The sequence below is a fragment of the Epinephelus lanceolatus genome, chromosome 8, assembly GCF_041903045.1.
Source record: "Epinephelus lanceolatus isolate andai-2023 chromosome 8, ASM4190304v1, whole genome shotgun sequence".
Taxonomy (NCBI): Eukaryota; Metazoa; Chordata; class Actinopteri; order Perciformes; family Serranidae; genus Epinephelus; species Epinephelus lanceolatus.
Genome location: NC_135741.1, coordinates 9,070,572 through 9,098,479, shown reverse-complemented (window position 1 = coordinate 9,098,479; position 27,908 = coordinate 9,070,572). Strand labels below are relative to the sequence as shown.

The window sequence follows — 27,908 nt, the reverse complement described above, 5'->3', positions numbered from 1 at the left end:
GTAATCTACACTGACTGAATATATCTGACACAAGTTGAACAGACTTTAAGACATAAACTCACTGGTTGCTGGAAGAGGTTCCAGGACAGGGGCAGGGCTGGCAGGCCTGAGCACCGCCTGTTACCGGGTTTCCATAAAAACCAGGCTGACAGCGCTCACACCTTGGCCCAGCGGTGTTGTGGAGACATTGCTGTTGGTCAGGACACACACAAATAAAGAAGACGTGAAATCTGTGGAACAGTTGAATATACAGTACTTGAGAGTGATGGTGTGTTTCCACATGTTGGGATTCGCCAAGAAACCATTAGTGCATTCCACTGCACGGATCAAAGCAGCTTCTGTGCTGGCAGAGAACTGAGAGAGAGGGGAAGAAGAAGAAGGGTGGCATAAAACCTACCAGACACCTGCCGGTCTCTGAGTCACAGCTGCTGGCGTGACCGTTGCAGTCGCACCTCTCGCAAGTGCCGAGGTAAAGGCCAGAGCTGGTCCGAGTGTAACCTTCATCACACTCCTGCAATGACATGGAAAAACACCTCAGGTTAGAGACAAGTGATGACAAAGAGGAAGACATCTTTGTTCCACTGCAGCGGGTTAGACACACTGCAATTATCAACTGTAATGGAAAGAAGTTTACTGTGCTATTATTAACAAGCTTAGGCTTGTGATCCCCTTTCTATTTTCAAATCAAACTAAAATATAGCTGCAAGCAGTGATTCCAGGGTTCAAGCCAGCATGGACCGTCAAAGGTTGGAAGCTACAGAGGATCAACACCTTTGACAGTTTACAACACCAACATCAAAGAAACTAACAAGTTTTATAATCATCGGACAGTGAAATACGTGAATCTGCCAAGTAGGACATGCTCCTGGATCAACATCCAATGCCGCATTCCAGGACCAACATTGCAATCAACCAATCACAGCCCTGTGACATCATCAGCGTGCTGCTACTGTGCTTCTTTCAAAACTCCTTTTTTCTTCTTCAGTTTTCTATTTTGAAGCCAATACAATTGAACAGAAGCTACTGCAGGGTTAGCAAGTAAGCTTGCTAACTAGGCTCGCTATGCTAATAAGTAAACTTGTAGACAGACTAGAATATTAGCAAGTTAGTTTGCTTAGTAGATAGGCTATGTTAACAAATAAGCATTTAACACATTTCCCTCCTTTTTCCTATGTTGATCCTAAATAAATAATCACATTACTCCAGGACCATCATCATCATCATCACGCTGATTCTGGATTATGCTGACATAAACAACAATATTCTAGTCTACCGGCAAGCTTACTTGTTAACATAGCCTACCTAGTTAGCAAGCTCACTCACTAATATTCTAGTCTACCGGCAAGCTCGCTTGTTAGCATAGTCTACCTACTTAGCAAGCTAACTCGCTAATAATCTATTGACAAGTTTACTTGTAAGCACAGCCAACTTAGTTAGTAAGCGAAGTCGCTAATATTATGGTTTATTGGCAAGCTTACTTGTTAGCGTAGCCTACCTATTTACTAAGCGAACTCGCTAATATTCTAGTCTACGGGCAAGCTTACTTGTTGGCATAGCCTACCTACTTAGCAAGCTCACTCGCTAATATTATAGTCTATTGACAAGTTTATTTGTAAGCATAGCCAACCTAGTTAGTAAGCGAAGTCGCTAATATTATGGTTTATTGGCAAGCTTACTTGTTTGCATAACCTACCTATTTACTGAGCTAACTCGCTAATATTCTAGTCTATTGGCAAGCTTACTTGTTAGCATAGCCTACCTACTTAGCAAGCTAACTCGCTAATATTCCAGTTTATTGGCAAACTTACTTGTTAGCATAGCCTACCTACTTAGCTAGCTAACTTGCTAATATTCTAGTCTATTGGCAAGCTTACTTGTTAGCATAGCCTACCTACTTAGCAAGCTAACTTGCTAATATTCCAGTTTATTGGCAAACTTACTTGTTAGCATAGGCTACCTAATAAGCAAGCTAACTTGCTAATATTCTAGTCTATTGGCAAGCTTACTTGTAAGCATAGTCTACCAAGTTAGCATGCTAACACGGTAACCCTGCAGTAGCTTCTAAGGGTTTTGTTCCGTGTTACTGAGGATTTTGCTCAATTGTATTAACTTCAAAACGGAAAACCAGCTTAGCTCTTTGTGCTTCTTTTGATATAAGCACAGGAACAGCCCACTGATGATGATGACTGGTTGACTGCAACGTTGGTCCTGGAATGCGATGGGATGCTGATCCAGGAGCATGTCCTACTTGGAAAAACCATGTCATCCATTGGACAGTCCAAATCTGTACCAGGCCATACTCTTCTTTGGCAATACCTTCACCCTCACATGCAAAAACATTTTGTGAACATGCTTCACTAGCTTAATAAAAAATATCCAGTGTGTTTGGTGATGATTGAAGTGACTGTCATTGATTTATGGTCAAATTTTGTGCAAGGCCAATGCATTTGTTTGGTACTGGCAGTGCCTCCTACAGAACAATTCTAAATCAATTTTACACACTGGGTTTAACACTGTTATTAAACACATCCTGTGAGTTTTGCAATGACTGAACAAGTTTGCAGGTATGGTACCTGGCAAGAAGGTCCTCTGTATCCCTGTGGACAGGCGCACTCCTCCACCTCCACAGCACGTTCATTACCAGTGGAGTGAGGAACAGCGACGTCCATCTTGATGTCGGAGATACTGTTTAACACAAAAAAACCACACAATTAGTAATAATATTTGTGTTTTTAAGTGCAGTGCTCTTGGATTCATCTTCAGGTATGTGAATGAGCTGTGCAGTGACAGAGGAAGCTCCCACTGTACCTGCTCTCAGCCATGTTGTCTGCGTAGGTGGCCCTGACCATGAAGACAGTCACATCTGCCAGGGCCATCAGCAGGTGCTCACGAGTACACGGCTGCCCATCAGCGCGACGCCATGCAGACTATCAGCCAGAGAGATGAAGAATGCACAAAAGAGAGAAGTTATCTACCAGTATCGTGTGAGGATTCAGATCTAGCTACACAATACTCCCCCGTGAACACTGATACACACCTCTCTGAAGGTCACGGTGACAGTTTGTGGGACACGTGGGAGAGTCTTAGTCTGAGAGTAGTGCTCCAGGAAGATGCCGTTGCCCTGGAGAACCACATCTGGCTGACCGTCAATCACCAGTGAGCGCTGGGACGGTTCAAAGAGCACTGTGTAGCGAAGCTCCCCGCCATAGGCCGTCACCTGGTAGCAACATGGTGAAAAAAGAAGCTCATCTCAACGATACTGAATGGTGGTATTTCACCCCTACGATGGTGTGTGTGTGTGTGTGTGTGTGTGTGTGTGTGTGTGTGTGGGGGGGGGGGGGGGGGCAGTCACAAGATACCCATCGCTGTGAATTCAAGCCAAAGGTTCAAAGGAGGCTCGCTGTGTGGATAAGTGCAGCCTTTTCACTTGACAACATGTTGAGGCATGACTGAGTGGGACGGAAGGGGCAGAGACATCTAGCCTCACTAACACCTGACAGGTTTTTCCTCTCTTATCCCCGAACCTGCTCTCTGCTTTGTTGTTTTTCCTCTCACCTTATCTCCTCTGAAGCTCTCAGGCAGGACCCAGTAGTAGATGTCGTTGGGGACGCTGGAGAATGAGCGGTAGACGACTCCAGAGGAGCCCCTCTGGGAGATGCCTTCAGAGATAGTTTTAGTGTTGGCACTGTTGGCGAGGGAGAAGAGCTGCCCGTTCACCCCTCCTCGCACCTGAGAGACAAACAATTTGTCTGCATGAGATGTGAACTGAGATTTACAACACGATGACCTCATCGTGGGCTGGGTTAAAATAAATCATTCAACAGTTTCAAATCAATCTTCATTTGAATGATCAGATATTAATTCATGAAATCTGAGATCTTTTAATATGTGCCTTTTTCCATGGATGCATGAAACTTTAAATGGCAAGTCGATCTACTTTTTTTCGTGTTTCTCAAATTGAAACTTCCCAAAAGTGGTGATGTAGGATACAGCGCTGATGCCCTCCCTTCCCTTAAACCCGACACACGCTGTTCGCTGACAGTATAAACATGAGAAATGAGCAAAGTGCTAGCTTGGAAGATTTGAGTTTGAAAGTGGAAGATGGTGCTACTTTATTACTATTAAATATTTATTCAACCAGGTGAATAAACATTAAGACTCAAAGTAACACTGCATTTGTGCTGCAGCCTCTCCTCTGCTCTCTGTGTGTTGGATCTGCAGCTGCTCCTCCACATAAACATATGGACACTGCGATTTACAGCAATACAAAATTGGTATTGTACCTAAAATATCCCTGATTGAATTGACATTAAATCGCAATGGGACCTTGCAAACCTCAATCAAACTGGTTCAGGAAATTAGTGGTAATACCGAGTCCTAATCTCACCATGTAGTATCTGAAAGGATTTGCTGATACAGCACAACAACTGCACAAACACATCATCAAACTCTGACACCAAAAATATTTCACACTTTCCTTCACAGTCTGTCACTCAGTAACCCACCTGATCTCTATTCCAAGTGGAGCTGGCACACTGTTTGGACACGCCCATACAGAAACAACGTAGACAGCCCTCAGGGTTGGTCTCTGATAGGTGGAAGAATCCAGGCTTACACTCGTCACACACAGCGCCTGCCACGTTGTTCTGCACACACAAACAAACCCATGCACATGTGTAATCCATCTGCCTGTCAAACTCATTTCTTTCATTGACAAAAAATAAAAGAGTACGACACGTCAGCCTCATAAAACACAACTTAACAACATATTTCACCATAAATGGTCATAATATAATCCTAATATCACTCAGCAGTTTGCCACACTGCATTTATACCTTGCAGCTGCACGGCCTGCTGCTGGAGCTCAGAGTTCCTCTGTTATCACACTTGCCCGGGCTTTCTGCAGGGGAGAGAGAAATGGAAAGAAGATGACATATGGGGTGGAAAGTGCACCTGGGAGTGTTCCAGCAGTTCTGCATACCTGAGCCATGACAACATACTATTGCCTACTGTAACATCACAACCATGGTAATCATTACACAGACCTCCCCGTGGTCATATCGCTAGATGGTAAAACAATCCAGGTACAGCTTCTGTCGATTTCATGCCTTCAAATGAGAATTTCAAAAATGTCGGTGCAATTTGTTGAACATATACTCACGGTTAAGGACACATTTTCCATTAGGCAGGAGAGGGTTACCCTGGTAACCAGGAGCACACCTGAAATAAAGAAAAAATAAATAAAAGATATGATTTAATGTGATAAAATTCTACATGACATTTATTAAAAGATATTTTAAAGTATGTAAAAATACTACCTAATTTATAAATATGTTGTTCAACATGGTTTTAACACATAAAAGTGAAAAACAAAAAATCTGGCAAAAAGCTGGAAGGACATCTACACTTTCTCATTCACTGAGAAATTCTAGATCTGGCCTGTGCCCCGCCCACTACCGCCGCTTGAGATATGTTTCGCTTTCTCCAGCGCTGGCACGGAGCTACCGAGGCTATTAAATGAAGGCTGGGACACGCTCTCTGACCTACTGGGAGCTGTGGGGTATGACACATGTGCAGGGTAACTGGAGTTGCCATGTTGGAGGGTTACAGCAGACAGTGCTAGAAAAAAGAGATGGTGCTCTTTGGGTGCACTAGGCATGCCAGAACTTTTTGGGTATGTTTGAATGGTTGGCCGCCGATATACAATTGAAGAGTTTTAAATGGAGCGCGAAGGACCTTTTCCATAGTTGCAGAACTGTAATTCTCACCCATATCTTTATTTTTCATTATATATCAATATATTCCGACCCAAGGCCGACTGCGGATGCCTCAGTGAAACCAATCAATCATCCCCATGTTCTATGATAGTGTGCCAGCTATTCAGTCTATCAATAAGTGCAGACCAGAGTATACTGCACACCCCAGTGATATGATGCAATATGACACCGTGACTTCTCCTGTTTTTAACCTCCTTAGGCACTACTAGGGTTAAACCAGTGACTGGTCATAGAGGAGTGTGCATCAAGAAGGCTAGCATTAGCATTAGAGGAAACATCAGTTTGAGCCTCAGTCAGAACTAGACTCAGATGTGGAGTCTGTTTTGCACCAAAATCAGCATCTAGCAGACGGATTAGAATGCTAAGGGTAGTTTGCGTCTTCTATTTGTATATGTTGTTTGTTAGCTTGTAACTGGCAGGGGATGACACAGCGTTCATGGTTGTGAAACATGCAATAAAATCTGCTACAATGGGGTTTTTGGTAGTTAGTGGAAGGATGTTAACATCCAACAACTGCTCCGTGCCATGTTTTCTGTCCAAACTTTCACGAGGCTAATGCTAACTCTGGACTGGCAGGTCCACTCTGCGCTGGAGGTTGGGTCCATGTCATTGGTTCGACAACCCATTGGTTCGACATCCCATTAGTCCGACTGTCCGCGGTGCTGAATGGCTTGCGGCGGGTGTATGGTGCACCGCGACCGGCTTGAGGCGGAGCAGGCTCACGGCTTATTTGTTTGTCACTTTCTTTTTCATTTTAACCCACACCATGATCTTTTGCTGACCCTAACCAAGTGGTTTTTGTGCCTAAACCTAACCAGACCTTAACCACAGGGCATCATGATGATTTCGGAACGGACTTCGGAAGAATGAGTTTAATATGGTCGGAACAATGGGATGTCGAACCAATGGGCTGTCGAACCAATGGGCGGTTCCCCTGGAGGTTTCAGATTTCTTTGCCGGTGTTGTGTCGAAGTCAGTTCTCCTGTCCATATGTATGTCCGTATTAGACAGCGATTTAATTGCATATTAGTGATGTAACAAATCTAGCTGCCCAGCATATATTTGAATCTCAGATTTTAGGGAAGTGTACAGACATTGCCCCCTTCAGCAGAGAAATGTGAAAACATCTCTCTAGTAACAAACTTTGCACAGATACAAAACAGTATAGTGAAGGTCAGACATTTTATGGGACATAAACATAAGAAAAACTAATTTTGAGTGGAGAGGGTCTCAAACATATTGCTGCCATCTTCAAACTACCAGTATTCATACTGTGACCTAAAGGCACAGTTAATTATATCAGTTTCCTCACTTTTCACAGCGTCTTCCTGTGTAGCCGGGCCTGCAGGCGTCACATGTTGGCTGCTGGTCAACATCCAGGAAGCAGGTGTCAGAAAACCTACAAAGCCCAGCGAAACAGCCACAGATTAAAATCTACAACAGTGGGTTAATGATTAGCATGTTGAATGGATGAAACAGTGAATGAGCTCAGCTCTGGGAAATATAAAAGCGCAGGGTGAAACCTTGTATTCCCGCTGATGCATTGTGTGGGCTATGTGGGTGTGAATGAGTCTGCTCCTATTTGTACAGTAGATGTGTGTGGTCTGGGTGGATATGTGACCTTACCGCCTTGAGGTCTCATAGTACGGGCAGGGGCAGGGCTTGCAGTCATCTGGGCGACCTCTGCTCGGGTCACCAAAGTAGCCTGGGCGACACTTGTCACACTGAGGGCCCTCTGTGTTGTGCTGGCAGCTCTGTGGCAGGGAGAACACACTGGTGATTCTCTTACAGGGATGCCTCACAAAATAGGAAGGAATAGTTTAACATTTTGGGGAATACACTTATTAGCTTTCTTGCTGAGGATCAGGGTCGCACGATATGAGACAAATATGCGACAATGTTATCTGGATAATGATATTAATAATAAATAGATATTAAAGCATATTGAGTTCTGCTTTTAGTATGATGCTGAAATAAAACAAATTCTTATTTATTTTAACACAAATTTAACCACTAAAAAACTAGGTACTGCAAATATGAAGCCAGGAGTTGATTAGCTTAGCATAAAGACTGGAAACGGGGTAACAGCTAACCTTTAAAAAAATCTGGTGCTGGTGGCCTAGATTTTTTTTCAATCTTTGGAGAGCTTACACCTGTTTCCAGCCTTTGTTCTGAGATAAGCTAATTGCCTTCTGGCTGTGGCTCAAGAGTCAACTTCCGGGACTGAAAAATGAAGCCAACACAGAGGTGCCAAAAACTGCAGTTCCTCTAATGGCCACTTGAGGCTGGCTCCAAGAGTGAGTCAATCCTCACAGACCCCTGTGTTAAAATGCCCAACTTTACAGCAGAAATAAACATGTTTACAACCTCGTACAACAGGTTTGGTCTCTTTGGCTAATTTCTGCATTCATGACAACTATGCAGGGGATAACTTTTTCTATAACTCACAGGTCTACTTTATATTAAGGCTTAATGTTTTGCATTTTTAAAGGCTTGGTTGCTTTAAGTGACAGGTGAGTGCCATCTATTGGCAAGTTGCTACCATCGTGACAACGTTGGTTAGGTAACTTAATCAATGGCATAACCCCAGATTCACAGACATAGGTGTAAGCAATAATTGCAATGTTTTAGTTGTCTAATAAAACATTCTGTTTTTCCAGTACATTCTGTTTTACAGTTTTAAGCCTGTTTTTTGCTAGCAAAAATTAGCATTAGCATCATAGCTGTAAATGCACTGTCCTGACCAAGCTAGCAGCTACCATTAGGGCTACCTCCAACCTCTCATCCACATATGGTCACTTCCGGCTCAAAAAAGCCAAGATGGTGACGTCCAAATGCCAGTCCACAAACCAATGGGTGACATCATGGTGGATATATCCATTATTTCACACGGTCTATGCTCTAGCTTAATATTTAGCAAATTTTCTTAAGAGTACTGATCTTTTCAACTAAAGCTTGGCAAAAAGCAAAGAGTATTTCCTTAAAGCAGACAAAAATCTGTCATGATCAACTAGCTCAACTCTTCAATGTTCTACAGTAAGGAAGTAATTACCAGCAAATTCCATTAATTATAAGCCATTCTTGCCATAAAAAAAGGAGTTAGCTATTACCAGACAGTGTCCGCTGATTGGATCACAGGCACTGGCGTGTCCATTACAGTTACAACCAGCACACGTGCCAAGATAGGAGCCACCAGGGACGCGCTCGAAACCAGGGGAACACATCTCACAGGAGAGGCCTGAGTATCCAGGAGGACATCTGGGAATGATAAAAATTAGGATCATCAAGCAGCTGTTTCCATAACACAGCTATGACGAGTCCAATTACAACACTACGATTTACAAACCTTCCTCATACTGTAAATAAGAAACATCTGAATGAAGCAAGCAAAGATAGTTTACAGTGGAGACGCTGACAAACAACACAAGTTGAGAGAGAGGGGAAAGACAATGAATACTGAACTGTGGGGTGTTACAGTTTGGGAGCATGGCCGCCAAGCTGTCCCTCAAAATACATACGTATTTATTTTAAAAGCAGTCATTATATATGAATGTTACTGTATTATTGTGCAGCACTGTTCACTCTACATACGCACACACTGGACACGTTCCAACAGGTTGCTTTAATTCTAGACTGCTGAGTTGCGGCTTGTAAAGATCTCCCATCTCACTAAACCCCACCACATAATGCTGGAATCTTCCCTATTTTTTCTTACCTGCACTCTTCAACTTCCTTAGCATGACCCCGAGTGCTGAACTCCACAGTGGTGGTATCCATGACGATGTCACCGAGTCCCACGCTGACCATGTGGTTGTCGTAGATGGTGCGGATGTTGATGCTGTCCAGGTTGGCCAGTGTCATCATCAGGTCCTCCCTGGTCACGGGGCGGCCATTAGAGTGCTGCCAGTTTTCCTGAAACAAGAACAAGCAGGTTTACTGATGTATTTAAATTAACTTCAAATGTATTTTCATTATTATGTGCAGTGTATATCTCATATTTTTACATTTCTGTATTTTTTTGGAAGAACGTCTTCATGTCATAATCATAGATGTACCACAGGATTGTGCAGAATTTGCACTGTTTTTAAACCAATGACCTACTTCAGTGAATTTGATCTCCTTCTGGTTGACCACTTGGGCAGGGGTGGGGTTGCCTCTGCGGTAGACAAGTCTGCGTCCATTTCCAACCAGCATCACATCTGGCTTCTCCACAGGCTCAGACTGACCACGGGCCAACGTGTACCGCACCTTGAACTTCAGGGATCCTCCATAGGAGTCAATCTAGAGACAGATGAAAAGATTTTCATGGTAAGGTGTAATTTTTATGTAAATGTTCTGGATATAACCTTTAACATGTTTTAATTGTTTCCATGCTGATTAAAAGATTGTGCTATATCTTAAAAACTGAGACCTTCTCCAAATTTCGCAGTTGCTTTTAACAGCCTGTGGACTGATTTCTCGGTTAAGAACTTGGGACAAATTTTCTCGGAAAATTCGAAGGATATGACGTTATTCACACTCCCAAGTGCCTTGCCTCTCTCTTCAGCTCCGCTATAGTGCCAATAGTGTGCTACAGTAGCTAACGTTAGCAAAGAAATGGCGTCCGCTAACACCAACAAATGACCACCACCCACCGCACACAGAGTCCATACACACTGTGTTTCCATTATACAGATTTTGTAGCCATGGCCAGGAGACAAACCTTGAGTTAGCACCTGGGTTTGTGCTGGCAAAATTCGAGCTGCTACAATTGCTAACTAAATGTCCACCTTGGGAGTAAGACGGACATTCAGTGAGATGGAGCTGACATCCGCTCTCCTTCCGGCTAGCTAGCTAAGCTAATTGTTTCGCTCATTTGTGTTTTTATAAAGATTAAATACACAAAATCAGAAAAATAATCCTAGAGGAAACAGAGAATGTTAGCTAACATTAGCTAGCTTGCTGACAAAGGCAAATTGCTAGCAAGCTAATGTTGCAAAATACTAGCAGCTAATTCATCCCACTCTAGGGGCTGGTTTGCAAATTATTTTATTTGCTAACGTTAGGAAGCACATGAAGCCAGATTAATGCAGCGTAGCTAAGTTACTGCTAGCTGGGCAGCCAACAAGCTAACCGTAACCTAAGCTAAGGTTAGCTATGCAGCATTGATCTGCCATTGCTTCATAATGTTAGCTGATAAAGTAATTTACAAACGGCAAGCTAGTATCATGGAGCAAATGGTAAAAATAAAATATAGGAACATTACAGATAATAACAAAATTCTAAATATGATTTTATTTTTTTTTTGAGCACCCTATTAACATACTGACGCTCAATTACATTTATTCACATGCATGTCAGGTCACTGTTTTGGTTGATATCCAGGTGCTCACTCGCACCTGCGGAGTGTGAGAGCCAGCCAACCTCTGAGTAAATCAAATATACTTGACTCTTGACCTTGTTGCCCAGGAACTGGCGAGGCAGGGTCCAGAAGGAGTCAAGGTTGAGGAAACGGCGTGACAGGTCAACGAGCTGGAACTCCTCCATCTCTAGGTTAACAAGGAGCTGAGTGGAGGAGAGAGGGGGAGTGCCTGGCCTGGATGGGTAGGTGACATTCACTCCTGGAGGTAAGAATAACAGACTCACTCAGCATGTTTTATGCTCTAACTGTTAAGACTACCCCTACACATCTTTTAAATGTATTTCAGTTGACAGTGTATACGTTGTGTTAGCTCTCTATCAGTTTAATAATCATCAATAGCCTCACTACCTTTAAAGTCTTCCTCCTCTGTGAAACGCAGGCTGATCTGGTTTCGGTAGCGACCAGTGTTCTTGCAGGTTTTGGAGATGCCAGCACAGAAGCAGGGCACACAGCGTCCTTCCACACTGAAGTGACCATCAGGACAGTTTCCTACAGAGAACAAGACAGAGAAGTTTATTCATATTCTTTTTATAAAGAGAATTAAAAACTGTGGTGTCTCTGATGGTGAACCCTCAGTAAACATGAGGCGTCAGTACCTGGATTTGGATTTGATATGAGAGTCAGCACTCCATCAGGGATACCAAACACCAGGCCTTTGGCATTGATGGCCTCACAGGTGTACGCTCCCTGATCCGCCTCCTTCACATCACGAATGGTCAGAGTGCCGCGCCCATTCTCGCTGGTCATGGAGATCCTGGGAACATAGAGAAACAGCAGAAATGATCGCTTTTACAGTCATAAACTAACATTAGAAGTGCATGGATTTAATAACCCAACATCGATAACAGCCAATATTCGCCTTGTTGACTGCCATCGGCCTATCACTAAAAAAGACATCCACCGATGGCAGCTGCAGATGTTTCTCACATCTTGGATGAATATTTTTTTTCTCTTTTTATCATTAATATTCAGATGAGGAGGCGCACTGTTATATAATTTTCATTTGTAAAGAGTCCCATGATCAGCTCCATTTCCAGCCCACTTTAAGTCTGTGCTTAATGGAAACATTGCATTCTATATTTATATTTTATTTTGTTGCTTTTCTAATTGCTTTTTCATTTAATTTATGTTTCACACAAAGATTATTTTTATTGGGCTATGTATGTACTTTAGACTTCTCATTGAGTATGTATCTTAATAGCAAGTTAAGGTTATTTTTCAAAACAGAATTATGTGGTTGAACCAGTCAAGCTGCAGTTGCAGTTTACACCAATCTCTGTCCAGACTCACATGAAGACATATTCTAAAACATGGTTGCTTCACATACATCCTCAGCTCAGCAGCACAGAAGATCTGAACCACCACAGTTTCAAGATTAGTGTCACCAATTCAGTATCTGACCAAGTGTTCCCTCTTCTGTTCCTGAGTTATGTCATTGAATAATGGCCAGAAATGTGTTTTTGCAGAACATTATGATGTAACAGCGAAGCTGACCTTGGAGGCTTTGGATATAAAATGTCATCACTTCAATATTCTATCGTATTAGACTTTTGTGTGAAATTTTGTAATAATTAGCATAGGAATTCTTGAGTAATGGCCAAAGACATGTTTTGTGAGGTCACAGTGACCATGACCTTTAACAGTCAACCACCAAAATCGAATCATTTCATCCTTGATTCCAGTTGACATTTGTGCCAAATTTGAGAAAATTCCCTCAAGGCGTTCTTGAGATATCATGTTAACAAGAATGAGTCGGATGGGATGTCACAGTGACCTCTGACCACCTAAAATAATCAGTTCATTGTTGAGGTCAAGTGGATGTTTGTGCCAAATCCAAAGAAATTCTCTCAAGGTGTTCTTAAGATATCCTGTTTACGAGAACAAGATGGACAATCCCAAAAACAAAATGTCCCCACCATGACTGTCACCCATGTGGTGGCATAAATTATTTATTTACTTATTTTTTTAATGTAAGAGGTAATATTCAAGGTTGTTCATAAAGCTGCATGATTGGATTTGGGCTCATTAATAACACTCAGGGATTAATAACAGAAACAAAGGGGGAAAAAAGTTGTTTTTTTAAACATCGGTATTGGCCAGAATTTCCCAATTGGTGCATATATATTGCAAACTGTGGAGGAGGATTTATATCAACTACAGCATGGACCATAACACATCATCTGTTTCTGCCTTTCACTGTAACAGTCTGCAGAATTGCTGTTACACAAAAATCCATAAAATTAAATTATAATTGCCTAACCACACACACACACACACACAGCGGACTACGCCCTGAGCGAACATTCTGATACGGCGACTTTTGGTGATGTAGAGCACCACAAATATCTCAGTAAGTAGAATCACGGGTCTGAAAAAAATTAGAGGTCAGCACAGAAACAGTGATCTAACAGGTCTGTCTGCAGTTATACTGCGGTCTCAAAGAACACTCCTCATATGTCAGGTGAGAAACGTGAAAAGGAGACAAACTAATAGTCATTTCCAACTCTGCATGGTCTGTTGCACATCAATTAAACAAGACTGGCTTTCATCAGATGCAGATGTTTTTGTTTGAGACAGCTTGGCCCAAACAGTGCAACACATGCTGTTCTGAAAGTAGCATCAACAAAACTCCACTGTTAACATTCAGATGATAAAAAGACAGCACTGTTAAGAATGAATCATCAGACCCACCTGCCGCTGAGAGGAATGTGTCCCCAGTTTAGTCTCCAGGTGATGATGGGCATCGGCACTCCAACGGCCTGACAGGTGAACGTCACCGTTGCCCCCCGTGCTGCCTGAATGGACTCCTCCGGCGGGCTTGTCACAGAGGGAGGGGCTGCAGAGTGTCAAGAAGATGAGAGCTGCTTTAACCACATAATAAATGCACATGTACAAAAAGGCTGGCATGTGACTGGAATTTGGTGATCCAGTGAAGCTCATAAATGCCTGAAAGTCAGAGGAAACGGAAGGACAATTCCTTTTCAGTTCTCAGGAATGGATGCTTCACAAAAAAAGCTCTGTGTCTCAGTCAACACGTGTGTGAAAAGTGCCTGCTTCACAGCAAATTAGTCACAGCATACAAAGGAGCTCAGAGGGTGACTATAGAGAAGAGTCAAAGAAGCAGAGAGAGGGCAAGAAGTACGAAAGAAAAGAGTAAACTGCCCATGAGAGAAAGATACAATAAGAGAGCTGTGAAACACTGTTGGTGTGAGACTTACTGCAGCCGTACTCATCAGAGCGATCAGGGCAGTCCGGCTCGTCATCACACTGGTAACTAGCTGGGATGCAGGTGCGATCGCTCAGACACTCAAACTGCTCAGGAGCACACCTGTCGCCAGGACCCTTGGTGGCTGCAGTGGAGATTTACAACAACTTTTAATCATCATCGTAAACACACAGCATTAATTTAAGGTCGAGAGTTATATGAGAAGATCAATACCACTCTCATATCTGACACCAGAGTGGTATCAATCTTCTCATCTAAATCTGGGCAAGAAAGCCAATAAGCGTATTTCCCAAAGCGTCGGCCTGTTCCTTGAAGGTGGGCCTTTTAATGACTCACAAAAGAAAAGGAGACTTACGACAGTCTGTTTCATCTGAGTTATCCTCACAGTCGTTGTCTCCGTCACAGCGCCAAAGCTTGAGGGCACAGCGGCCATTTTTACACTTGAACTCGTTGGGCTCACAGGGAGACGGAGTACCTGTGCAAAGATAGAGGATAATAATAGTGTGTCGGTGCCTCAGAGTGTGAACATTAGGGCTGTTAAAATCAATTTCGAGAGTTAAATATATGTGTAATAGTATAAATATCAATGCTAATTGAATGCTGAAAATACTATTTGAAAGTGTAACAGCAAGCTACCTTTTGACTACAACGTTGCAAGGACCAGTGTGTAAGATTTAGGGGGATATAATGGCAGAAATTAAATATAAAAAGGTTTGTTCTCTTTAGTGTGTGATCACCTGAAAATAAGAATCATTGTGTTTTCGTTACCTTGGAATGAGCTGTTTATATTTACATAGGGAGTGGGTCTTCCTCTACGGAGATCACCAGGTTGCACCGACATTTTTCTATAGTGGCCCAGAATGAACAAACCAAATACTGGCTCTAGATAGGGCCGTTTGCTTTTTCACATCTTCACCTCGGCCAGCGTAGTTAGACATCCATCCACGACAAGCAGTGTTAACGTGAAACTACTTTATTCAGTGTTTTAACCGGTGTAAATCACCAAGTTTGGGCTAGGAGAAAAGCTGATTTGTAACATGAAACTGCTTTATTTACCGGTTAACTCACTGGGTTTGTTCATTGTAGAGAGGAGGAGACCTCTGTGGATAACTCTGCTCCCGGTAAAAACCACCTGAACAGCGAACAATGAAGGAATTTTAACTGGGAAAAGTTCAGCTGGTTGCAATTTGCAATCCTCACCATTAGATGCCACTAAATCCCCCTAAATCTTACACACCGGAGTTGAGGACAACTCACTACATTAAACGTAATCAAACCAAGTGCCACAGTTGCAGTGCACATGCAAAGGGATGTGTTACGCACCACATCTGAACTCGTCACTTCCGTCTGAGCAGTCCCTCTCTCCGTCACAGATGTAGTCTCGAGGGATACACTCTCCACTCTGACACGTGGCTTGATCTGCTCTGCAGGGTCCAGGCGGGCTGGGGGGCCGCGGGGGCTTCCTGGCAGTGGTGGTGGTGGTGGTGGTGGTGGTGGTAGGAGGGGTGGTGACCGGAGGGGCTGGCCGTCTTGTTTCTGAAAAAAATTTCTGATTAAACTTTGCAAACACACAAAGTGGTTACTTAAAGCTGTTAAGTGAATGCGCCTCACATCCAGCCCGTACTCCATGCTATTAGCAGACAGTGCCACAACCTGCTGGCCACTCAAGCTGAAGCCACTCACCACAATTGGTCTCATCACTCATGTCTCTGCAGTCTGGTCTGTTGTCACACAGGTATTCCATCAGGATACATGTCCCATCACCACACCTGTGCTCATCTGGCATGCAGGGTCTGATGCCCGGGGTTACTAGAGATGTAGAGGGAAGGGAAGGGAGGGGGAGGGGGTCCAAAAGGATCAAATACATGCAAGCCAAGGCTACAGAACAGCCAATACACTACACTACTGTCACATCACAACACAAATAAAACAAAGTGAGGTGAAACACGACAAAAGAACTGCATCCTGGGCCTTCAACCATCAGGTAACTATAGCAAGTGCAACTGGACAGGTGTGCTTTGAGAAACTGAGGAGATTTTCAAGGGTATAGGTTCTCTGTTGGGTTTAAAATCCACTGTGCTTAAATATAAGCTAAATAAATGGATGGAGAGATGATCAGAAGAGAAAGACAGACAGGTAGATGGGAACCCTATCGTCTGAGTGAAGATAAAGTTACTATTATCCTCTGTCAGTGGACATGCCTGTGTCAGAGCTGATGAAATTGGTGTGGCTCAAAAGCTGGTTTAGATCGCAGTGAACAGAAGCATTCCTGATCAAACTCATGCCATGCAAAGGTCCTTCTTATCCACTGTGTGCTACGGGATCATAGTGAGAAGTCTACTTCACATCGGTGCCTCCATGCAAAACATTCCTCAGACCACATGACCATTGCTTGTACATGTCAAAGTAAAGGTCATCGTAAAATGTCAACACCATAAAGGAAGGATATGCCCGACTGTTCTTTCTAAAGGCACTACAGTCATCCTACAGCTTCTACAGTACAGTCGGCTCAGTCACCATGAAGAGGGCATGGCAGAGTACAAACCTGGCACGGCTATGGGCTCCACTGGAGGCAGAGGTTGAACTAGAAACCAGAGGGAAACGTTAAGGGCACTGCCTACCCCTCTGGTGGGCTGCTGTAAACATACAGCAAGCTATTGTGGAACAGAGTCACTTTACGTCCTTGTTGTGTCGGTCCTCTTTGTTGAGGTCTTACCTTCCCCGAGCTCTCTGAACTGAAAGCCCTGGACTGATGTGACGTAGGAAGCGATGGCTCCCTCCTTCACCACGTTGTACAGCACGCTGCGGATCTGTTCATCGTTGCTGTTGTAGTCAGAACCCACGTCCAACTCCACGAATACATCCACGCCATCCTCTCTTACCATCTTCCTGTAAAGAGCAAGAATGGCCTGGTGAGGCTAAAGACTGTGTGGCGTGCACTGCAGATGGTTAAAGGGACAGTTCACCCCAATATTGAAGATACATATTTTTCCTCTTACTTGTATTGCTATTTATCAATCCAGATTGTCTTGGTGTGAGTTGCTGAGTGTTGGAGATATTGGACGTAGAGATGTCTGCCTTCTCTACAATATAATAGAACTAGATGGCACTCAGCTCGTGGTGCTCAGAGCGCCAAAAAAATACATTTGAAAAACTCAACAGCAATGTCTCTTTCAAAAAATCATAACCTGGTTACTCAAGATAATCCATAATGTTGTGAGCAGAGAATCAGATCAGTGTGCTAGGTACCTTAACAGGGGTGACAGTGAAACAGGGCAGTATGGAATAGTTCAATCGGTACCATCCACAATCTTTGACAATGGAAACACTAAAACTATTTTAATGTGTAATTAAGGCTGCTTTCAGAACTAGAGTTGTCTTGCCTTGGTCTGAATCAGGGACTACTCTTGTCACAAAGTTGTATAATTGCCTAGAGTTGGTTTGTTGTTTTACAAACGGACCAGATAAAGTTCGTTAGAGTAGAGTTTGTTTGTATCCAGACCGAGACCACCTCTTCAAGAAGGTCTCTGTCTGGTTGTGGTCACACGTGCCCAAAAAGCCGCGCTTAGGGGGCAAACAAACTTGAGTTCGACTGAACCGAACCAAACAGGGCAGGTGTGAAAGCACCCTAACTGAACCCAAATGAACTGAACTGCTTGGTGGAAACGAGGCAGTAGTTCTTACATGAAACTGCTCACAACAAGGTCTGTGGATTATCTTGACTAAACGGGTCATGACTTCTGGAGAGAGACATTGCTGTTGAGTTTTTCAAATGCATTTTTGGCGCTTTGAGCACCACAAGCTGAATGCCATCTAGTTCCATTATAGAGAAGGCAGACAAATCTATGGCCTACATCACCACATCTCACACAGCAACAAACTAGATTAATAAAAAGCAGGAAAAATATGTATTTTTGATTTTGGGGTGAACTTCTCCTTTAAAAAGGAAAGCTTGTTAGAGGTAAAGTTTCTCTTTGGACGTCCCTTTGTGGAATTACTCATTGCTGATGAATTACTGACTGTAGGCCGACACTGTTGGCCTTGTGCAGTTTGGAAAAAGAAAAGAAATATCACCTGGCCAAAGTGAGACACCCAGACAGCAGCCGCACACAGCTGCAGGGTATCTACTCTGGATGTCACGGGGCAAGATTTAAAGGATTGGTGTTCTTACTTAATGAGGACCACGCTGACTGTCTGGACACCTGGAATCCTGTTGTACTCCGACTCCAGCTGCGGAGGGAAAACCAGACTTGGTTAAGATGAAATAAACCTGCGTCTTATTTTCAGACATAAGGTCACACATACTTAAATCAGCAAAGTCATAAATAACATGCCTGAGCCTTATAAGGTAAGCCCTGGCGTACTGTACATGACTGCTATTCAGTGGAGTTTATCCTGTGAGAGTACGACGTACCGTGTCCACCACTGCTTCAGAGATCTCATTAAAGGCTGGAGAGAAGATGTCCTCGAGCTCGGGGCCGTAGACGAGGGAGTTGGTGAAGTTGACGAGAGCTCTGTAATAAACTAGAAACACAGGGAGGGGAGGAGAATCTGTCAGCTAAACCACACAATAACACACAACGACCACAGGCTCAGCATTAACGTCCATCTGTTGCAGAGTTTAGGTATTATAAGCCAGAGCCAAGATTAAGTGGTGAAGTTTATTAAAGACGATTTGATATGGGATACTGTTTGAGAATTATTTCCCTTTGCAAAGGCTTTGGGTAAATGTTTTACAAAGTCTGAACTGAAGAGCATGACTGTGGCTTAAATCAGAGCCACATACAAATTATGGCGTCTATTTCCATATCTCAGTTGTGGTCGGGTCTGCACTAAAACCGACAACTGCAGCGCTGCACCACACATAGGCCCCAACAACAGGCACAAGCTGACACTCTATTCTCACATACTCAAATATGACCATGAAATTATAATATCAATGAATGCATGTCTCATTGTCTGTATCTCTGTGAGTCACAGACACATGGAGACACATACTTAACATACTCACAAATAGTGACAGACAGATAAAGTGCCTTTGTTGCAAACAGAACCGACCACACTGTCTGAAATCAATGCAAACATTCAAACACGCAGTTCGTGGATATTAGCCAAAATAGCAGGGCCACGAGTCTGCACCAGATCCCCTGATTGAACGCTGATGATATCAGAGAGTTGGAAGGTAAGTGGGAGTTTGAGTCAGCATCGCTACTGTGCCAGCGGCCGCAGAGGAAGAAGAAGAAAATCCTCTGTGAATGACTGTAGAAGGGGCCCTCAACATTCCCTCCACTTGTAGCAAGTCAAACACATCAGACCGGCAGGCAGCAGAGCAGCGGAGGGGGCTGCAGCAGGAACTGTATCAATGGTCTACAGAGAGGCTGCAGGAGCTGGTCTGACCGGCTATCAAACATCTAGGTCAACTAGATGAACATAAGGAACTCTTAATCATACAGAAGCTGCAATTAGGTCCCTTTTTTTTAACTTTCACTTTCAGAACGTTAAAAGCAGCTGGTTGGATTCAGATCTACTAAGTTCATTGTCTCTGCTGAAGTGTCCCTGAGTGAACCCAGAAAAATACTAATTTGCTTGACCTTGCCTTCTAATCATTCTGAAGAAATGTGGTGATGAGAAAGAGGCAACGTTCAATCTCCTTTTGTACACTGACAATAGAACTCTCTTCTTCTTCTCCTCATCTAGCGCTCAAATTGCCCTGCATACGAAAAACTCCACCCATCTGCCACATATGTGGGTCAGACTGACCATTAAGTGGAGACACTACAGGTGAAAACGGTATTTTTATGCACTGGTCCATGATGAGATTTTGGGTTATTTTACTTCTATAACATGTTTTCTTTCAGACTAGCGCAGGGGTCGGCAACGTTTACTATTACAAGAGACATTTTGGCCAAAAAGGAAGAAAAAAGTCTGTCTGTAGCCGCAAAACATATTTGAGCCAGACATATTTTAAGTCTAATCTAGCCTATGTACATTACTGTTAATGGCGGCATGGTGGTGCAGTGGTTAGCTCTGTCGCCTCATAGCAAGAGGGTTCCTGGTTCAAACCCAGGGTGAGGGAGCCCTTCTGTGTAGAGTTTGCATGTTCTCCCCGTGTCAGAGTGGGTTTTCTCCAGGTACTCCAGCTTCCTCCCACAGTCCAAAGACATGCAGGTCAATTGGTGACTCTAAATTGTCCGTAGGTGTGAATGTGAGCGTGAATGGTTGTCTGTCTCTATGTGTCAGCCCTGTGATAGTCTGGTCACCTGTCCAGGGTGTATCCCACCTCTCGCCCAATGTCAGCTGGGATAGGCTCCAGCCCCCCTGTGACCCCCAACAGGATAAGTGGTTATGGAAAATGAATTAATGAATGAACATTACTAATAGATCTTAATGAGCATTCATGCATACATGTATGTTTTAGCACATGGTGGCTATTCTGCAGTGGGCTATTTATGGTTATTTGGTATTCAACTTTGCAGCGTTGCCGATGAAAGCAAATGACTTTGTCCACACAGTATTGAATTCTCTATTTTCCTCTGAGTCTTTTCCATTTTTGGATTTGGAATCCACAGCTAGCCTGGCTAGGGAGACTCAAGACAGCTGTAGCCATCACTAGTGATGTCTTTAAAGGAAAAGGTGCCAGGTCACAGACGCACGACACATTTTAGTCGACAAAAAGTTAAAACTTTATTAAAAAATCGGTGTATAGGCTACACATTTTTACAGTTGAAGAATGTAAGACTCACTTAAGGCCTAAAAAATAAATTAAAATTACTATGTTGAAAAAATAACATTTATTCATTTTCCATATTATTGTCTGTCAAAGCCACAGTGAGCCACGGAAGAGGGGCTAATGAGCCACATGCAACTCCAGAGCTGCAGGTCACCTATCCCTGCACTGGTGGAAAGAAAACATCCAAAATTAACATTTAGATGTTTATTTTAGTTCAGATTTCTGTTCTGAAAATGTATGCAAAAAGCACATGCTTAAAAAGTCAGTGCCTCATTTGCATATTAAACATAACTTAAAATAAATTAAACATAAATCCCACAGCTCAGAAACCTTTGGCCTTTTATAGGAGCAGTTGTTTCCAAAACTGTATTAACTTTTGAGCATTATAATGTTGACATCCCAAAACAAAAAAGGGATTAACTCTAATCACTCATCAATTTTTCCACTCCAGTTATAGATAGACTTTGTAAACATAGCTGAATATAATTATCTGTATACAACATCTTGATGAGCTATCTGAGTAACTCATTATCAACAAAAATGTCAGCTGTATTATTATAATCCCAAAGTCACAGGCTTAGCCCATGAAACTTAAAATAGCCCAGGCCCACAGGGTGCCGCGTTCTCACACTCCTGCCAACACTTTGTTAGGACGGGCCTGCCAGCCTCTGATTTCAGACTGGGTTTAGGGAGGAAGTCAATATTTGTACTGTTTCTTGCAGTCAGATGCTACTTACCATGCCAAAAGCAAAGAGTCATGTTCTAAATAGGCAGCTCCTCAGCCTCTAGTTACAAACATATATGCCCAAATATGTGCAAAACAATAAACCTGCTAACACACACACACACACACACACAGCAAGCAGAGAAAATACCAACACTCTTAGTGTAAATTGCTATCTTCCTTTCCTTTCTCCTTGGATAATCATGAGACATGTGGACTCTGTCAGACATTTATCATGCTCACCAGGGGCTACTGAAGTTAAAAGTTTAAGATGCTAAATATCACATTCAGAGTTGTGGCTGATGTTGCCTGCACACGGCTCTCACCTCTGATGTCACAAGCAAACATGGAGGTGGCTGAGCCAAAATGGTGCTAACAGGGCTAACTGTGCTAACAACAGCAACAGTGCTCGCAGAGCCAACCGCCACCGTCATGGCGGGCTAACAGCTTCAAGGAAACAGACCTGCTGGCCCAGTTAACAAAACAAAGTACAGAGAAGCTCAAACTACAACACACACAGAGGGAGTGTGACTTTATTCTCTGCTCAGGATGCTTTTACTCCACTTTATTTTTACTAGGGATGTCAGTTTCTGTCCATTTTGCTTCCGATTGTCTCACTCCCATTACATGGTAACTAACCAGTTAATTTTTAAGAAAAAGGACTGTCTCATCTAGACATGGTGAAATATTAATGTTTTGTGATGTAATGTTGCATTTAATGTTTATTTCTTTTGGCTGACAGACAGCTGGCTAACCACATTAACATGGTTAGCTAACATTAGCCTTGGCCTCTCTGCACTGCGCACCTCCTCGGTTGGGTAGGAGCTAGCTAGCAACACTGCTTATTCGGCTGGTAACGCTGTCCTCGTGGTGGTATGACATTGGTGGCCACCCCCTGGTGCCCCCTCAAGCCTTGGTGAATAAGTAGCTTTATTTTGAGCCACTAGACCCCTTTAGCATTTTTAACTACATTAACACCACTGACACTGCTAACAGTGCTAACACAGCTAACAGTGATAACAAAAAGTGTGTTTGTAAATCTCTGTCTCTCTGGTCTTCCAAGCACTCAAAGAGCTTTTTACACTATGAGCCACATTTGCCCATTCACACACATATTAAAACATTGGTGGCCGAGGCTACCATACATGGTACCATCTACTGCTCAGTAACCATTCACATGCACTCACACACCGATAGAACAGCCATTGGGAGCAACTTGGGGTTCAGTATCTTGCCCAAGGATACTGCGGCATGTTGACTAGAGGAGCCAGGGATCAAACCACCAATGTTCCGCCAATCAGCCACCCTCACGTATTTCTACAAGAGTTAACGAAATATTAAGTTAATCACACGTTCACTCCGCTTGGTGCTCTGCTGCTCAGATAAAGTAGTGTTCTGAAAATGCTACAATCCAACATCGCCCCGAATTTACGAACAGTCTAGTTTGTGCAGTGTGCACCCATAGATAACAATGCTAAAGGGTGACCTGGTGGGAGACCAAAGGGTGGTCACCATGTTTCCATAGCAATGCTGTTGGGTGAGGACGATACGCTGCTAGCAAGCTCCCACCAGATCTGGGTGGTGCAAGGTGCAAGAAACTGAAGAGCAGAAAATTAACCTACAGGCCAGTCAAAAATATTCTCGGACATTAACTGATTGAACAGTTGTTTGTTGCTATATCAATGTTTGCAATCTTGAATATAGAGCATTTAAAGATTCTGTGTCTCACACTCCAGCTGTGTGCTGTCTGTGTTAAAGGCCTGTGGGAAACTTTGCCTACTTATGCTCCACTGCCTGAGCTTTGGCTGGTAAACAGCTGTCCTCTTTAAACACTGCTAAATTCTCTTTCCTCACACACAGCACTGGCACTCCAAGACATCCCATTCCTGGTGAGGAAAAGCCACATTTATGACAAAGTAAACTGAGCGCTGCCTATGAAAACACACAGCGAGGTGAACATGTAACGACAGAACTGCAGGCATTAGCGCTGCCTGGCAGGGTGCCTGAATGCTTGTTTTACAGCCTGTTACTGTCAGACTTGTAGGAATAATTGTTCAGCCTGAATGTGGACCCAGAAGACAGGCAACATCAAAGTTAGTCATCAAAGCGCCTCATTTGACCCGCATATAATCTAATCACTTGAGTGGGTCCTCGCCGCTGGGTCAACAGCAGCCCATAGCCCCAACTCTCTCTGAGCTTGCCGCTTTGACGTTACAGACTGGCGAGCGTGGGACTGCCGCCGCCTCAGATCCTTTGATTAGAGTGCCGGGTTGTGCCCTGCTGCTAACGAGCGGCTCTTTTACTCCAAGACCCCATTTTCTTGTGCATCACTCGCTGCTTCCAGCGGGAGGGGGGAAATCCCCTCGTCAAGCACCGCCACCATCAAGAGTGATGAAACTGTCAGAGTGCAGACATGCAAGTGGGATGAAAAAAAAAAAAGTGGAAAAATAGCATTCCACACTCTTAATTCACAAACTTATTTAGCTATTAAAGCTGTTCAGCAGAACTGTGGTGGCTTTGTGCAATGGGCCCCCGCTGAACACATGAAGGCCTATACAGAAGACAAAGACTTGATTGAGCAGTGAGCCCGGCCTGTCCTTTAAAGCCCAGCCGCTTTGGGCTCGACCTTCAACCCCCAAGGCTGTGCCCACGGCATCGTCCCAGCACCACCCGAGTCACTGCGAAAGAATCCAAAAGAACATGGCCCAAACCACACTGTCTCACTATCCAATCAAAAACCTTTAATAATACATGTTTTTCCCCTCTGTGGGGTTTTCCTCTTTGTCTTTCTCATCTCCATCTACTTTTAAATCTTTCTCTCCCCTCTCGTGTAATATATTCATGTGCCAGCTGCCTCTGTCTCAACTTAACTCTTGTAGACAGGACCCCCACTACTTAACCCTTTTGCTGGTAGCCAGCCAACAACTCTGTCTCCAAGTCCACTCATTGCCCTCAGGGGAGCTCTTATGAATAACTTCTGGCTTCACTATTAAGCTTGCCCCGTTGAGCTCTCCCACAGCTTGCAATATAAGCGTCAAAACCCACCATTGTGTTTAACAAAGTACATTTTCATACTCATGTTGTAGTGATTCTGCAGAACAGCTGCTTCGTATCACTGGGCTGAGCCATCTGCATGAGGTTGAAATTACCAAAAGCACTTTTCAGATTAAATCACGGAAGACATTTTTGCAAGTGTTGGCTGTCCGTAGGGATGAGCAGTAATGTAATTCCAATCTATCTTGACAAGGATGTTTTCAGCTGGAAGGCAAAGTGTTGTCACTCGAGCGAGATGAACTCTATTACTCGATGGAACAACCCCGTCATTTTCCGCCGGCATCAGAAAACACTGGGAGACGCCTGCAAGACACTTGGAAAAACAGACCCCCTGGACTCAAACACTGCATGCCCAAGCTGAGTGTTCCTTGGAATGTTATCTGAGAGTGTGTTTGGAAATGAGAGTGCATAACTGCGCAGAGCAGGTGACAGGAGAGTGTGCCAAAGACAAGAGAGGGGGGTGAAACCGCAGGATAAAAAAGAAAGAAGCGCTTGAGGACTTACTGTAGTTCGGTTCGACTGGGCTCTGTATGTTCCCCAGATTCGAAGAGTCCAACCAGTGTGCTATGGGCAAGCGATGATAGGCAAGGAGCAAGGAGCAAGAGACAGGGGGGGAAGAGAGACGTGGCGCAGAGGTCGTTGGGGCACAAACAGGAGCCAGAGGTCAAGGATCAAACAAGAAAAGCGACACATGGACGAGGGAGAAGGATCAAGTTAGCCAGGCAGGTGCAGAGAGGTTAAAGTTTCAGGAGAGTTAGAGAGGAAATGATTGGAAGCGAGGAGAGAAAATAGAAAGTGACAATCAGAAAGAGAATTGTCATAAGAGCTGTCTTAACAGAAACAAGGAAACTATAAAGACAGAAAGGGTCATTACGTCAGTGACAGCATCCGAGTTTTGCATTGGTTTCAGACTTCTACTGAAGTCAACGGGGTGGGCACAGCAAGTCTCACTATAACCCATCGTATCTGTGCTGTTTCACTTTTGACTGAAACACATTACGTGATCTAAATGTGTGCGTTTGTTTTCATTGTTAATGGTCTCCAAACAAATCATGGCTCTGTCCAGCAGCTGCATATAACTCAACTCAAACCCGTTTGGTCCAATACATCATGATATGTGACCAAACGGGGCAGGTCCGACCTGTTATTAACACTGACCAGATTGCAGTTAGCCAGATCAGAGATTGTAAATGTGCAGCACGTACACACAGCAGGTATGTACTTTAATAACCAACCTGCAAACTGTTAATGATAAGTAATGTTTGGGAGTGCTTACTTTGGCCAGCTCTCTCCATAACGTTTCCTATTATTGTCGGGCGGTGGTGCCAATCGCCAAATTATTCTAAATTTGGACCTTTATAACTGACCAATACTTGTTACTTTGTTCGTCAATGAACATAAACTTTAGCCATTGATGATGTGATCTATAAGATTATCTTTTGGAAAATGTTTCTGAAGAATGTGAAGAAAAAAAATTGAAAAAGAAAAGTGAAAAAACTGTGATAAGTAGTCATGTGACCCATGTGAGTGCTCATGTGATTCTGTTATGTGAACCTGAAGAAGCCATGGGCGAAACTTGTTGTTCACTCTTAATAAAATCACAGTAAAACACTTCCGCTGTGCCGTTGTAGCCTATTAAGACCATCCTGGTGACATGAGCTCAACATTCTGTTTCACTCTCTGTACAAGTCCAAACTTGTTGCTGCCCCGCCTTATATCCAGAAATTAAAATCCAATCTTGGCTACTCAGGGATTTGCACTGTAGTTGACAACAGCCAATTAGGGACTGCGTTGTAGTTGATGTAAAATGCAGCTTGCCGAACAGTAATGGCGGCTCCTGGAGCAGCACGCGCTAACTCTGACGTTAGCAGAGTAAACACAGCAATAAGTGAAGTTATGGCAGAAATAGAGTCAATAACAACAATTAAACAAGAACATGTCTATGTACTAGATATTCTTCCAACTGGATTTGGCAAAAGCTTGATATATCAACTGGCTCTGTTGGTGATAGAGAAAATGTTCCCTGGTGTTTTGTCACGCTGACTGTCTGTCGGAGTTTGTCTGTCAAGGTGAGTACTTCCACCCACTGAAAGTGTTTGGAGTGGCAATGAGTCCAGGCTAGCAGTGCTGGTGACTTATGTGTGTGCTAGCTAATAATATAAGCCAGGTGATTGAATCACTGAGGCTATAAGTGCAAGGTGCTGTAGCGGTATGGTCAGTGACATCCCGTTAGACCTGCGCCATTTGGTCATGTATCATGATGCATTGGACCAAACGGGCTTGAGTTGAGTTATATGCAGCTGCTGGACAGAGCCATGATCTGTTTGGAGACCACTGACATGGAAACAAACACACACACTTAGACAAAAACGGTCAACATCGTGTAATGGGTGTTTTTTGTAATTTAGTGGAGGCCTTTTTTCAACCAAATGTGAAACAGCACAAATATGATGGGTTATAGAGGGACTTGCCGTGCCCACCCATTAACTTCAACAGAAGTGGCACCAAAGTCTGACACCAAAGCAAAGTTTGCACGCTGTCACTGACGTAATGACTCTTCGTTCTTTTAAAGGTTCCTTAAACAGAAACAGGAAATCAGGGAAAAAGTCACTGAGCCTTGAAATACACATCGCTGGCATGAGACAACACATAGAAGTCACTGATCTGCATGAAATTATGTAAAATAGACAGAACAAATCAGCCAACACAACAGCAGGAAGTGAAAGTAAAGCTGTCATCATCATTTTTAGGAAAAGCTAATAATGTCAGCACCAATTTCTCGCTATCAGCTGGCCCACTAATCATTACCATCCTGGTGTGGTGGATAGTTGTGCTCAGTGGGACAATGGATCCTGTGGTTTTTGTCAACTAATAACTTCAACCAGCGCCTGTCTGGCAACACACAGGAAGTCTGCTTGCATGACAGCGTCAAGGAGGAAAAAGATCAAAGGGCATCTCTTTTGGAATGACTCCTCTTCGGTCCAACGGATATCCTA

General features: G+C 43.5%; 1 protein-coding gene across 14 annotated transcripts in view; it reads right to left on the bottom strand.

The window, feature by feature from the left end:
* Nucleotides 1-27,908, bottom strand: part of hspg2 (heparan sulfate proteoglycan 2) — a 172,562-nt gene that overhangs the window by 82,596 nt on the left and 62,058 nt on the right. For 9 of the 14 annotated variants that reach the window (XM_033628943.2, XM_078169805.1, XM_078169803.1 and 6 more), the window contains exons 4-30: nucleotides 25,417-25,476; nucleotides 18,819-18,928; nucleotides 18,576-18,634; nucleotides 17,121-17,293; nucleotides 16,950-16,988; nucleotides 16,088-16,213; nucleotides 15,728-15,940; nucleotides 14,760-14,879; nucleotides 14,397-14,528; nucleotides 13,870-14,014; nucleotides 11,775-11,932; nucleotides 11,527-11,667; nucleotides 11,214-11,377; nucleotides 9,879-10,058; nucleotides 9,493-9,689; nucleotides 8,888-9,035; nucleotides 7,404-7,531; nucleotides 7,090-7,176; nucleotides 5,162-5,220; nucleotides 4,836-4,900; nucleotides 4,506-4,646; nucleotides 3,556-3,729; nucleotides 3,038-3,217; nucleotides 2,809-2,927; nucleotides 2,574-2,685; nucleotides 398-511; nucleotides 63-190 (exon numbers count right to left, since the gene is read on the bottom strand). In XM_033628943.2, coding sequence (XP_033484834.2) covers nucleotides 63-190; nucleotides 398-511; nucleotides 2,574-2,685; nucleotides 2,809-2,927; nucleotides 3,038-3,217; nucleotides 3,556-3,729; nucleotides 4,506-4,646; nucleotides 4,836-4,900; nucleotides 5,162-5,220; nucleotides 7,090-7,176; nucleotides 7,404-7,531; nucleotides 8,888-9,035; nucleotides 9,493-9,689; nucleotides 9,879-10,058; nucleotides 11,214-11,377; nucleotides 11,527-11,667; nucleotides 11,775-11,932; nucleotides 13,870-14,014; nucleotides 14,397-14,528; nucleotides 14,760-14,879; nucleotides 15,728-15,940; nucleotides 16,088-16,213; nucleotides 16,950-16,988; nucleotides 17,121-17,293; nucleotides 18,576-18,634; nucleotides 18,819-18,928; nucleotides 25,417-25,476 — 3,472 coding nt within the window. The remainder of the gene's footprint in view (nucleotides 1-62; nucleotides 191-397; nucleotides 512-2,573; nucleotides 2,686-2,808; nucleotides 2,928-3,037; nucleotides 3,218-3,555; nucleotides 3,730-4,505; nucleotides 4,647-4,835; nucleotides 4,901-5,161; nucleotides 5,221-7,089; nucleotides 7,177-7,403; nucleotides 7,532-8,887; nucleotides 9,036-9,492; nucleotides 9,690-9,878; nucleotides 10,059-11,213; nucleotides 11,378-11,526; nucleotides 11,668-11,774; nucleotides 11,933-13,869; nucleotides 14,015-14,396; nucleotides 14,529-14,759; nucleotides 14,880-15,727; nucleotides 15,941-16,087; nucleotides 16,214-16,949; nucleotides 16,989-17,120; nucleotides 17,294-18,575; nucleotides 18,635-18,818; nucleotides 18,929-25,416; nucleotides 25,477-27,908) is intronic. The other 5 variants (XM_078169804.1, XM_078169813.1, XM_078169810.1 and 2 more) reach the window with 4 other exon arrangements.